This window comes from Zingiber officinale, chromosome 5B (assembly GCF_018446385.1).
Source record: "Zingiber officinale cultivar Zhangliang chromosome 5B, Zo_v1.1, whole genome shotgun sequence".
NCBI classification, from domain to species: Eukaryota; Viridiplantae; Streptophyta; class Magnoliopsida; order Zingiberales; family Zingiberaceae; genus Zingiber; species Zingiber officinale.
This window is the reverse complement of record NC_055995.1, coordinates 98,237,138-98,250,415: the sequence shown is the minus strand read 5'-3', so window position 1 is coordinate 98,250,415 and position 13,278 is coordinate 98,237,138. Positions and strand designations below refer to the sequence as shown.

Here is a 13,278-nt window from a genome sequence, read left to right as displayed (position 1 = left end):
TTTATTAGTTTTCGCAGCGTGCATCGCTTGCTGTGGATAGTTGTGTTTGATAGTTTTTGCAGCGTGCATTGCTTGCTGTGGATAGTTGTTTTTGATAGTTTTCGCAGCGTGCATCGCATGCTGTGGATAATTGTTCTTGATAATATTCGCAGCATGCATTGCTTGCTGTGGCTAGTTGGTTTTCACGGCGTGCAATGCACGCCATCGATAGTTATTTCCGTGGCGTACATAGTATGCTGTCGATAGTTATTTCCGCGACGTGCAATGCACGCCGTCAATACTAATGACTTTCAACAGCTTTAAACTATGCAGCGTGCATTGCGCGCCGCGGAAGGTGATTTTGCACGCCACGAAAAGTCATTTTTGTTGTAGTGTTTTTATACTGCCACGGGTGTTTCTGGAGTCTGGCAGGTGTCAGGGAATGTCGGATGTCAGACTTTGTCTGGCAGTGAATGACACGTGGCATCTTACCATAGGCCGGCGGAAGAACCGAAGGGGTAATGAGCCTTGACTGTTAGCATATTCCCTGACACTCTGATTATTCTCTGACAGGTGGTTACGATTCCCTTATTTACTTATTGTCTAGTGCCTGATCTCCTCAGTCTGTGATGGCTAAGCTAGGTCTTTGCACTTGCTGACCCCGATCTGGTATCACCTCCAGACCTGTACATCTAATTAACCTTGTTCTATGCATCTCATATTGCAGACTCTCGACCAGCCTTGCCTCTTATTGCACTACGTATCGCGCCCTGTATGACTTAGTTCGGTTCTGTTTATCCCGCCTTCAAAGCTATACGTCTGTCTGACTGTCTGACCTGACTTGTATGTCTCCATCCAACTCTACTTATCTTGGGCTTGCCTCCGACCTGTACACTTCTGTCCTTGTATCTTGTGCTCCAAGATTATCAGTTTTGACCTGTATCCTTGGTTAGTACCTTCCGACCTGTACGCCTGTCCATGTATTCTGTGCCGTAAGGCTATAAGTCCTGCATCCAACTCTACTTATCCTTGATTGGCATATCCCGACCTGTACGCTTCATAGATCCATGTATCCTGAGTCATGAGGCTATAAGTCCTGACTTGTACCCTTGGCTGGCTCATCCCGACCTGTACACTTCATCGATCCATGTATCCTGAGTCATAAGGCTATAAGTCCTGACCTGTACTCTTGGCTAGCACATCCCGACCTGTACGCTTCATCGATCCATGTATCCTGAGCCATAAGGCTATAAGTCATGACTTGTACCCTTTGCTGGCACATCCCGACCTGTACGCTTCATCGATCCATGTATCCTGAGCCATGAGGCTATAAATCCTGACCTGTACCCTTGGCTGGCACATCCCGACCTGTACGCTTCATCGATCCATGTATCCTGAGCCATAAGACTATAAATCCTGACCTGTATCCAGTATCCCGACCTCGGAGTTCCCACTTGACACGTAGCCCTAGCTCCGGACCCCTACTTGCGTCTGACCCCGCCCCTTCTGTAACCGGGCCCTTTCATCTACACGTAGACCGGATTCTGGACCTTCACGTGGGTCAGAATTTTGACCACCACGTAGGCTTGACTTCTGACCGCCACGAGAGCTTGACTTCTGACCGCCACGAGAGCTTGACTTTTGACCATACCGCGATCTTGACTTCCGATCACGTCATCTCTCTGATCCCACGATGACACACCGTATCAGCAACTATAGATATTGTGGAAGAAAGCCTCTTCCTCGCTCGCTGTAATCGCTCTCAAATGAGACGATAGATTTCCGCTGCATCAATAAGAGAAAATTCTAAATAAGAGATATTTTAGAGGTTAGCTTTTGGAAGGTACATGGGCTGTGTTAATATTTATCCGATATCTTACTCTCTACCATAAGATTAATCGGGCAAAGTTGGAACAGGGACCTTATACGTCATTGGAAAAAAAAAACAAACTATGAAATAATATACCATATTTCTAAACACCACTGACAGTGACCTCTACATAAAGAAACTTCAGTCGGAACATTTCAACTGACCACGGCATCTCTCAATAAGTAACGAAATGCATCCGGCCGCCGGTCGCTGCCGTCCCTGAAGCCGTCTGGCCGGCATCACGATTATTAAACACTCAAATCCCATTTACTTAATTGGTTTTCTACAAACAAACCAATACGCCAAATCAAAGAAAGAAGAAGAATTATTAATTTGGCGCATGTGGTGCAGTAGTATCTCTGAAGCTATATGTTTAATTGGATTTGATCTTAATTAAGAAGGACCAAGAGAGGAATTAGAAGGATTCAAGGGAGGGATTAGAAGGATGAGCAGGCCGGAGCACTTTGTGCTGGTGCATGGGGTTGGCCACGGAGCATGGTGCTGGTTTAAGGTCCGGTGCCACCTCGAGAGTGCTGGCCACAAGGTCTCCTGCCTCGACTTGCTCGGCCACTCTGACCCCAACTCCATCCTCTGCATCCAACACTACGACGCCCCGCTCCTTGACTTCATGTCGCACTTGAACGAAGATGAGAAGGTGATTACAATTGCCAATTTTTTTTAGGTGCATTATATATGACTGTATTACACCCGCCAGAACCCATTTGCACTTCCAACTGGCCGGTGGGGAAAAAAATAAATAATAGCACTTCCATCCACTAGGTATCAGACCCTAATTAAATTGCTCTAGCACTTCTCTCAAATTGATACATCTTGCACTAATGTTATCAACTTTGTTCATCCTTTCCTTTACAGTAATGATTTTTCTTTCTTTTCTTTTTTCCTTCTTTTAGGTGGTTTTGGTGGGTCACAGTGCAGGAGGGCTAAGCTTAACCCATGCAATGCATGCCTTCAAAAGTAAAATCAAGCTAGCAATCTTTGTCGCTGCCACTATGCTTCCATGGGGATATCACACTGAAGAAGACATCAAAGATGTAACTCTTCTTCTTCTTCTCCTGATCATTTTTTTTCAATGTTCTGTGTGTTGCATTAGATACGAGAAACAATTTGTGTCCTTTTTCTGAACAGGGAGTTCCAAACTTGTCGAGGTTTGGAGATGTTTACGAGCTCACTTTCAACTCGGGGCCTGACAATCCTCCCACGAGCGTGGCATTACGAAAGGAATTCCAGAGGAGCATACTGTATCAGTTGAGCCCCGTCGAGGCAATTAATCAGAAACACACTTTTTATTGAAATGATGAAATCTACTGCATTTTTAATTTGTTTCTCTCTTTCAAACAATATTTGTACGTAAGATAATCATACTTACGAACACCGTCTGTGGCTCATCAGGACTCCACTTTGGCTTGCATGCTGCTGCGGCCATGGCCGGCTTGCATCGCGCGCGCACAGTACGACAGAGAGGGAGATGTGGAAGACATCAGGCGAGTGTATATAAAGACGAGCTATGACAACATGGTGAGCCCGGAGCAGCAAGACGGCATGATACGGCGATGGCCGCCGGACGACGTGTTAGTGATAGACAGCGACCACAGTCCGTTCTTCTCTGCTGCTGCTCAACTGTCGCAGTTAATCATCAAGGCGTCCCTCGCTACCGAAAATTAATTAGTGAACTACAGATTGTGCAATTGCATTAATAATCCAAACATAATTAACAATAAGATTAATGCATGATCATACCAAGTTCCTCCGAACATTTTTCACCATGCAAGCAATCTTACTCTCTACAGTTAGACACCTTAATTTGTTAGTGACGATTAGCCTGCTAAGAAAATAACAAAAGAAACTTTAAACAAAAATTGCACTTCTTTTTATTAGAATCTCATAACGTTGCCCTTCTTATCAGAACAGCGCTAACTCTATCCTACATCAGTACATTTTTTTCTGAAATTACCCTTACTTTGGATGTTATAATAACTATGAGTTTGTAGTTATTATATAATTATAACAGTTACTTACGATCTATCAACTACTACATCTCCAAACCTCGACATTTGGTTGCCACTTCCTTCCCGTAGTTTAAAGTTTGTACCTAAAGAATTTTAAAATTAAGAATCCATGAAATCTATTGAAAGTTGAATACCAAAAGATTTTTATAGAATTTTAAAAAGCCAAGTTTAAATGTCACATGACTTTTTAAAATTTTATAAAAATCTAATTTAGATACCATTAAATTTATATGGAGTTTATAAAAGTCTAGACTGAATACACCTAGACTTTTAAAATCTATAAAAATGATTAAAAGTAATTAAAAATCTAAGATTGCATACACCCCTGATTCTTCTCTGCTTCTTGAACATTGTTGTTATATTCCTTGAGTTTATTAATCCTTCTGTCAGCATCACCATTTCCTTTTGACTGATCGCCACTACCCTTCTTGCTTTTCATCCTCGAAATGCAAATGATCATCGTCATTGCGAGTACAGAAACAAAGATTGATCCTCCACCAACAAGCAACTATTACGATGACCCCCGTGCTTGGTTGTTCCCCAAAAGCTTCTTTTGGACTTTATAGGTAAGACAGGAGTGTGAGGAGGAAACGCCAAGCATTGTGCTAGAGGAGTGCCACAGAGAAAAGGGTTCCCCAAGAAAGACTCGGTCGGGAAATTCCGTAGTGATTCAGGTACGGAGGCACAATGAGGTTGTTGTAGCTTAAATTCATATGTTTTAGTTTAGAAAGCTGAAGAAGCCCCAGTATCAGTCCACAGAGAGAGTTGTTCTCGAGATGCAATGTTGTAAGTTGAGATAGATTTTGATTTGTCAATGGAATTTCTTCGGTGAAGGAGTTGTGGGAAAGATCGAGGAAGGTGGGTGATACAATGTGTTGTAAAACGGATCTAGAGGTGAGGTGACGGTCAAAATTAAGGGGAGGTGGCAACCAAAGCGTCACTCTCAACATGACCTAGCTCCTCACTCATCACTAAGCCTTCAATACAAGGAGGACTGACTACAGAAGCTAGTAGGGAGGTGGCCGTATGGATCTACACAGTCATGCCTCCTTTGAACTAAAGAACAAGGACACAACCATGCTCAGAGGCATGATTGTGCCCCCTCTGGCCCAGGATTTCAAGACACGATTGTATTTAGGAGACACAGTTATGCTCTCTCAGATCTGAGATCCCAAGATCCGGCTGTGCCAAGTTAGCACAGCTGTGACATGGCCTGTGTCTCATTCGGTCGTGTCTTGCTTATAAATAGGGGGTATCTTCCCTCTTTCTAGAGGAGGAGAGTTTCCCCCTTGGCGAAGACTCAAGAACAAGATTCACGATATTCGATAATCTGAGGTCATTTCCATCGTCTTCATCTTCTCCGGATGCAAGGATTGGATTCGAAGACCTGGTGTCACACTTGAATAAGCTTTCCCTATCTTTTCTCTCTTGAATTACTTAGGAAGCTTGTAATCTTAATGCATTTGGATTTGATTGTTCTTATCATGGAGTAGATCCACTTGTTCTGGGATTAAGGGAGTAATTGTAATATTAGATTGATGTGAACTCTATGGATATGCTAATTTTCCTTCTAATGATATGCTAATGATGTGACTTCTTAAGGCGGCAATACACTTAGCAAGTGGTGTTCCGCTTTGTTGTTTGCTACGAAATTACTTTGTTCATTCTTTGTCCATTGACTTTCTTCTTTCTCTTCTCCTTGATGATCCTTAGACACTATAAAATCATATTTTATGATTAAAAAAATTTCAAAATAAGTTTGTAGGAATACCTCTATTCGGCGTTTCCAGTGCGCGAACTCCCCCTTAAACTTTGGCAGGTAGAGGCTTGGTCCGGCCATTGATTTTTTACTTTGGTCGGCGGTTAGTCCTTCAGAAGCATCCTCACTTTGATACCAACTAAAGGTCCTCGGATAGCCGATAAGAGAGAGATGAATTGCCTAAAATTAGAAACAAACCCTTTTTCGATCTTTGGACTAAGTTAGCTAAACACCTGTTTATAAATTGAAAGTAAATGCATAAAATAAAGACAAAGGCAAGAAATATTTACTTGGTTTGCAATCAAAGAATTGTTAATCCAAGGCTATTATAGCTCATTAAAATCTCCTTCTTTCAAATGCGGAGTAGCCTTTTACAATGTTTAAAGCACAAAACAGTAGAGAACAGAATTAGAAATTGAAGTACAGAAGTCGTTTGCAAGTGTTATTCTGAATTACTGAGAGTAGGACTCTATTTATAGCCTACTGGTAGGATCTGACTGTTTGTTGATGTAGCAACTCTAGGTGCCTGAAAGGGGTCCAAGCGCCTAAGTGTGGATAAAACTTTATCCACGTCACAACGAGTCGATAAAGATAGATTTTTAGGGTGCCTCCTTGACGCGCCCCTGGTTCGGGTGTCTGGACCAGCTCCGGGCATTCGGACCGTGCTGACGTGGCTCCGAATAAGGGTGCGTCAAGGAGACACCTTGGGCTGCCCAAGGCTGTCAGAATGCCCAGACTAGTCCAGATGCTCGGACGGTCAACTTCTTGTCGGTTGCTCGATTTCTCCTCCGTTCTGGCTCTGTTTGCTTGGGTGATTTCATCCATCCAGAATAGGGCTCACCAGAACCTATTTTTTGGCCTTCTCCTCAAGTAAGCTTCCGCTCCAACTTCTGGTCGCTCGGAAACACCAAGTGCTTTCTTCTCGTTTGTCAGTGTACTCTTCCACAACATTGTTGGATTGAGAATTCACTAGAGGGGGGGGGGGGGGGGGGGGGATAGCGATTTAAAATTTTAACAAGTACATAGCGGAAAGAATAAACGAACAACGCTAACACAAGTAATTTTTTACTTGGTTCGGAGCCTTCGGCGACTCCTACTCCAAGGTCCTCACTCGTCGAGTGTTTTCGTTGGGCAATCCACTAGTAATTCGAAAAGATATTACACAATTGAATTACAGGAAATGATAAAAGAAAATTCTGACAATAATTAAGAAAAGAAGAAAGAAAGAAACCACTTTGTCTGAGTAGCCTCGCGGTGTCGCAGGAGCACAACACACTAAAGCTAGCATTGAAAGATCTTGTCGTTGTTGATTCTTTGCTTCAGCCTTCACCCTCCTTATATGGGAGGTTTGGGGCGCCTGGATCCCTTTGGGGCGCCCTGAATGTGACGTAGCCGAGCCAACCAGGGTGCTCCACGTGGTAAAACTTGTTGGGGATAAATTTTGCATTCTGGGCGCCCGGATCCCTTCTGGGCGCCCGGACCTCCACTTTACCAGCTACCTGCAAAAATGTGTTAGCACGAGGAAAAAAATGCAAACTACCCTGCAAAATAAAGTATTATCACAACATAGTCATAAAAAGAAATAGTGTAGTAATTAGATTTCGTCTCACCGAGACCGGAATCTAGTCAAGATCTCAACTTAGAGTTCCGAAATGGTTCAAAGTTGGATCGGCGCCTAAGTTCCCTTCCCAGGAATGCGTCCTCACAGTCATTCCCCTCTAGTGACTTATCTCAACTTACCTGCCAGACGCCCGGTCAACCCGTCGACCTGTCTGGACTTCGTGCTAGCTATCCAGTCAGCCCGTTGACCTAGTTGGACTTCGTGCCAGATGTCCGGTTAGTCCTTCGATCCGTTTGGACTTCTTTCCAGCCATCTGGTCGGCCTGTCGACCTAGCTAGGCTTCGTGCCAGACATCCAGTCAGCCCGTCGATTTGTTTGGATTTCTCCTGCACACTTGATCAAAGTATTTAAAATACAAATGAAACTAACTTAACCTACTTTGTCATTCATCAAAACTTGAGTTAAACCATTAGTGCTAACCGCACCAACAAACATCTCGTCCCTCAGACATACCGAGCCAATTAACTCTCTCCCGTGTCATCCTTCTCGCTAGCTGTGTCTTTCGCTTGACTTCCTGTGCTCCTAAGTTCAAGCACACTTAGGCACAAGACATCAAACATATACAAGACCTAACTTGACTTGATTAATCACACCAAAATCACAACGAGGTACTTAAACCTTACAACTCTTTGGAGTTCAGAAAAAGAGTATAGAAAGTACATACAGTGTATGTACTTTTGAACTTTGAGCACTAGAACTCTATTTATAGCCTACGGGTTGAATCTAGCTATTTCCTACCGTGGTTTTGGGGCACCTAGACCCAATTTGGGCGCCTGGACCCCGTCAACTAGATCTACTCTGCAACAGCTTTTCTCCAACGGATCTTCACTTCCCAGGCGTCTGGACCTGATTCGGGCACCTGGACTCGATTCGGGCGCCTAGACCTGATTCAGGCACTTGGATTCGACTGATGTAGCATCCATACTAATCTTCTTCAATAACAGCCATCGCTAACGTGGTAATATCTTCCGGGCAGCTAGACTTGGTCTGAGAACCTAGACATGGTCAACTCAGAGTTGACCATTTTCTCGTCCGACCGTTTGGGTGATACTCTGACCGTCCAGAGTTGAGCTCATCTGATCCTAACTCCGACCTTCTCCTTGAGCAGAATTCCTCCTGGCTTCTCGTCCCTCAGATGCATTGCATATGTCCTTCCCATCCACCAGTGGACTCTTCTGCATCTCCTCGTCCCTCAGATGTACCGAGCTCGTTAACTTCCTTCCTGTGTCATCCTTCTTACTCGTTACATCTTCTGCTCGACTTCTTATGTTCCTAAGTTCATTCACACTTAGACACAAGGTATTAAAATAATAGGACTAAACTTAACTCAATTGATCACATCAAAACTAACCTGAAGTACTTACAATCTTCCCCTTTTTGTTATGCATCAACTAAAGTTAAGTTAGGGTAAACAAACAAAAATATAATTTAAATGGATAAATTTGTAATTTAGTACAATCAAAATATATAAAATTTTGCAATCTTTTGTAATTTCTCCCTTAACTTAATTCCTCTAGTTTCTGTTGGAGCAATCTGAGTACCCTAAGTTTTGATGTTTGGGCAAAGATTTAAGTTAGGTTTATTGTTGTATTTGATATGCATTGTGAGTGTGCAGGATACAGATACAACAAGGAAAGTCCAAGTGTGATCTTGGCAAAGGAGGAAAGTCCAAGGATGAGTCTTGGCGATGTAAGTCCAAGCATGTAGTCTTGACAACGTAAGTCCAAGTGTGACTTGGCAATGGATGAAGTCCCGGAGGCGCGACTTCTTGGTAAAGGAAGACCCGACAACAATGACAAGGCTGATGGAAACTCCAGAAGGCAAGACGTGAAGGATGGGGAGACATCCAAGAGATGCAAGGTTGATGGAGGAGGCTAGAAGGCTAGGTCTAGGTTCGTCGGGTGAGGACGAGTGCTGAGTGAATGTACTCGGGTGGTTAAATCTTAGGATTAGGGGTTACTGTAGAAGTACTGTAGCATTACTGTAGTAGTATTGTAGCAGTCGACTGGTGGTTTCATCAGTCGACTGGGAGCGAACAGAGGGCTGGTATCGAGCCGTTGGGCTGTAACGGTCGAATTTCCACATAAGACAGTCGACTGATGGTTATGGCAGTCAATTGGTAGGCGGGATTTTCCAATCCGTGACCTATATAACCAAGACTTGGGAGCTTGGTTGAGGTTGACGAAATAAAGGTGGTTAACCCCTATTAGTAGTCTACCTATGGCCTAGCGTTTCAAATGTTCTTGTGAGAGTTGTGGCGAGGTTTTTCCACCCACAAGGAGCTATGTGAGCTAGACGGAGTTTGCCGAGGAGTCATCCACCGACGGATCGGGATCGTCCACCTTACGGACAACCGTGGAGTAGGAGCCCTAATCTTCGAACCACGTTAAATGATCGTGTAGCTTGGTTTGCATTTCTTGTCTTGTATTTAGATTAGCTTTCTACTTGTTTGTTTGTATTTCCGTTGTGTAACTAACAAGTGTAGGAAGAAGCGATCAATTTTGGTGAGATGCTATTCACCCCCCTCTAGCGGACGTCAAGGTCCCAACAGTTTCTTCCCCTTTAATCACATTAAAAAAATATTAGAAAAATATGAAAAAAATTAGAAAAACATTTAAAATTTTTTCTTAGGGATTGGAACATAATACTCAAGAAGTTATCTTTTTACCGAAATTATTTTTCAAAGACAGTAATTATAACCAATTAATTTTTAGTTTTTCAAAAAATCTTGAAAATTTTTGTCAACGACAACCACAAGAATTCAAAACATGATAAAAATTTTCAAGAACATAATATATTTATTTTAAACATAATAAATATTTTGTAGAGAAAAAGTTATTTTTGAATTTAAATACTTAAAAATAGATTTTAATATCTAAAAATCTTGCTAATTTTTTTGAATGCTCAAAATTTAACGGTGATTTCCCAAAAAATTAGGTTTTTCAAGAATAATCTCCAAAAAATTTTAAATTTTAAAATATTATTTTTTAATAAAAAATTCATAAAAAATTGTATAATGGTTGAAATTTTCAAAAATTTTAAGCTAACCGAGAATCTATTTGTGTATTTCAGAAGAATTTAAACTCAATAAAAATCAAACAAAAAGTGTTCAATTAATTAATTTAGCCAATTTTTTTTACCAATTCAACTAAATTAATTTTAGACGTGCACATAAAATTAATTTAATAGGTTAAGTATGATTTAGGAACCAAAATAAATTTTTACCAATTGAATTTATCAAAAATATTCTTGGAATATAATTTTTTTGATACTTTTACTATTTGGCCTCTATGATTTCTAATATACCAATTTTATCCTTCAGTATTTTTAAAATTTGAAATTGGTGAAATGTTCAAATTGGAACATGTATAATTCATTTTCTTTAATTCTGTTTGTTCTTTTAGTGTTTGCATTTTCCATTTGAATTTTGTCAAAATGTTCTAATGGACATGCTTTAGCTAAGTTAATCTTTAAATCATTGTTACCTTTTTTCAAATTCACATATTTGGTTTGTAATTTGCATAAAGATCTAGATAGGATTTTTACTGCCTCATAAAGTTGATCAGGAGGTAAGAGTTGTATCTCACTTAAATGTTGGACTCATAGTTTGACGCTTCCCCTTCATTGGTACTCTCGATGCTCATCTTGAATAAGCTTTCATCATCAGCTTCTTCTTGGTGACTTACCATTAATGCAAGTCCGATGTATGCCTTGATTTTGGACTCTAATGAAGATTCATCTCATGTAACCTTTAGGTTCTTGTGCTTCGATCGTTTTAGCCCTCTATCTCTTTTCCTTTACTTTTCAGTTTTGGGCAGTTATCCTTGATATGACCTTCTTCTTGGCAGTTCTAGCACCAAACCTTCCTTTTGCTTCAAAGTAGTTTTGTGGCCTATTTCTTATCAAAGTTGTTAGATTTAAAGAACTTTGAAAACTTTCTTACCATATTAGCTACTTCATTTTCATCGAGCGTTGATTTTGAATCCTGCTCGGCCTTCTTAGCTTTGAATGCTAGGTTCTAGGTCGGTTTCTACTCTTTTTCTAGATTTGCACATCTCGATTCGTGTAATTCAAAAGTAGAAAATAAATTTTCTGAACTACTTACCTCGAGATCCTTGGAGATATAGTAGGAGTCTACTATAGATGTCCATTCTAGTGCTCTTAGGAATGCATTCAAAGCATACCTTAATGAATCTCAATTCATTACTATTTCTCTGAGATTCGTGAGTCCGGTGATCAGCTCCTTGATCTTCGCTTTTAGTTGGGATTCTAATTCTCCTTTTTTCATCTGGAGGTTTGTTAGCTGATTCTGAGCAAGTCTCGTCTTGCTAGTTTAACCTTTAAGGTCCCTTCGTGAAACTCCAGGAATTTCTCCCAAAGTTCTTTGGCGGAGTCATAGGTGCTAATTCGGATGACTTCTTGTAGCAATAGAATGCTCAACAGATGAAATTCTACTTTGTCATTGGCCATAAAATCAGTTTGCTCCTTTTTGCTCCACAAGTGTTCTTCCTTTTTAGCTCCATGTTGATCTCTAGGTGCTATAAAACCATAATATCAAAATTAGTTTTAGAAAAAACCTACATTTTCTTCTTCCATATCATGAAATCCTCCTTGAACTTTGGTGGATGAATGCTCGATCTAGCCATTGTCTTGTTGCTTTAGTCGGTGATTAGTTCTTCTAAAGTAGTTGAGCTCTGATACCACTTATAGATCTCCCTTATCTTTCTTTTTAACTTAGCAAGGACGAACACACATTAATGAAACAAAAAGAATATCATAAAATAAAAGTAAGGGAACATGAGTTAGAAATAGCTCACTAAACAAAGGCTCCTTCTTTAACTACGTCGGAGGTGGAGAAGTCCCATACAATTCTTTGGAGTTCAGAAAATGAGTATAGAAAGTAAATACATCATGTGTACTTCTGAACTTTGAGCACCAGAGCTTTATTTATAGCTTACTGGTCAAATCTAGCCATTTGCTGACGTGGTACTTCCCGGGCACCTGGACCCAGTCTGGGTGCCTGGATTCGGTCGACTAGATTCACTCCACAATGGCTCTTCTCCAATGAATCTTCACTTTCTGGGCGTTTGGACCCGATTTGAGCGCTTAGATTTTGCTGACATGGGCTCCATGCTGATCCTCTTTGGCAATGACCCTTGCTGATGTGGTAGTACCTTCTGGGTGCCAAGACCTTGTCTGGGCGCCTAGACATGGTCAACTTAGAGTTGACCATTTTCTCATATGGTCATTTGGGTGATACTCCAACCATCCAGAGTTGAGCTCACCCGAACCCAACTCCGGTCTTCTCCTCGAGTAGAATTCTTCCCAGCTTATAGTCCTTGGGAAGCACCGCATACATGCTTCTCATCTGTAAGTACCCTGGGTTGGTTTTGATGTGGTCAACTGAGTTAAGTTAGGCCCTGTTATTTTGATGTCATGTGTTTAAGTGTGTAGGAGTTTAGAAACACAAGAAACTGAGCAGAAGACGCAGCGAGTGAGAAGGATGACATGGGAAGCAAGTCAACGGGCTTGGTTCATCCGAGGGACGAGAAGCTATGGAAGAGTACACTGGTAGACGAGAAGGATGCGCGTCATACTTCTAAGGGAAGAGAAGCCTGGGAGATAGACTACTCGAGGAGAAGGCTGGAGTTAGGTTCGGATGAACTAAACTATGGTCAACCAGAGAATCACCTAAGTGACCAGATGAATCAACTTCTGAGTTGATTGGATCCAAGCACCCAGACAAGGTCCAGGCGCATGGATTATTCCACCATATCAGTGAGTCGTTGATCGAAGAGGATTAGCATAGAGTCTACATTAACCAACTCCAAGTGCCCAGACTAGGTCCAAGCACTTAGGAAGCCTTGATCCATTGGAAATAAGTCGTTGAGGAGTGGATCGAGTCGATCGAGTCCAGGCACCTAGACCCGGTCTAGGTGCTCGGGAAGTGCCATGTTAGTAAATAGCTAGTTGCAACCAGTGAGTTATAAATAGAGTTCTGGTGCTCGAAGTTTGATACAAC

General features: G+C 41.6%; 1 protein-coding gene across 1 annotated transcript; it reads left to right on the top strand.

Moving 5' to 3' along the window:
- The first annotated feature begins 2,271 nt into the window (after positions 1–2,271).
- LOC121987670 (methylesterase 17-like) lies at positions 2,272–3,623 on the top strand. The gene is made up of 4 exons (XM_042541405.1): positions 2,272–2,504; positions 2,761–2,901; positions 2,996–3,130; positions 3,260–3,623. The coding sequence occupies exons 1-4, from the start codon at positions 2,295–2,297 to the stop codon at positions 3,530–3,532; spliced, it is 759 nt and encodes a 252-aa protein (XP_042397339.1). The 5' UTR covers positions 2,272–2,294; the 3' UTR covers positions 3,533–3,623.
- The last annotated feature ends 9,655 nt before the right edge of the window (positions 3,624–13,278 follow it).

Bases quoted from the DNA above. Each gene is read 5' to 3' on its own strand.
- LOC121987670 (XM_042541405.1), top strand. From the start codon at position 2,295: ATGAGCAGGCCGGAGCACTTTGTGCTGGTGCATGGGGTTGGCCACGGA. The intron at 2,902-2,995 runs GTAACTCTTCTT...TTTTCTGAACAG, and splicing joins CTGAAGAAGACATCAAAGAT to GGAGTTCCAAACTTGTCGAG. The intron at 3,131-3,259 runs GCAATTAATCAG...GTGGCTCATCAG, and splicing joins ATCAGTTGAGCCCCGTCGAG to GACTCCACTTTGGCTTGCAT.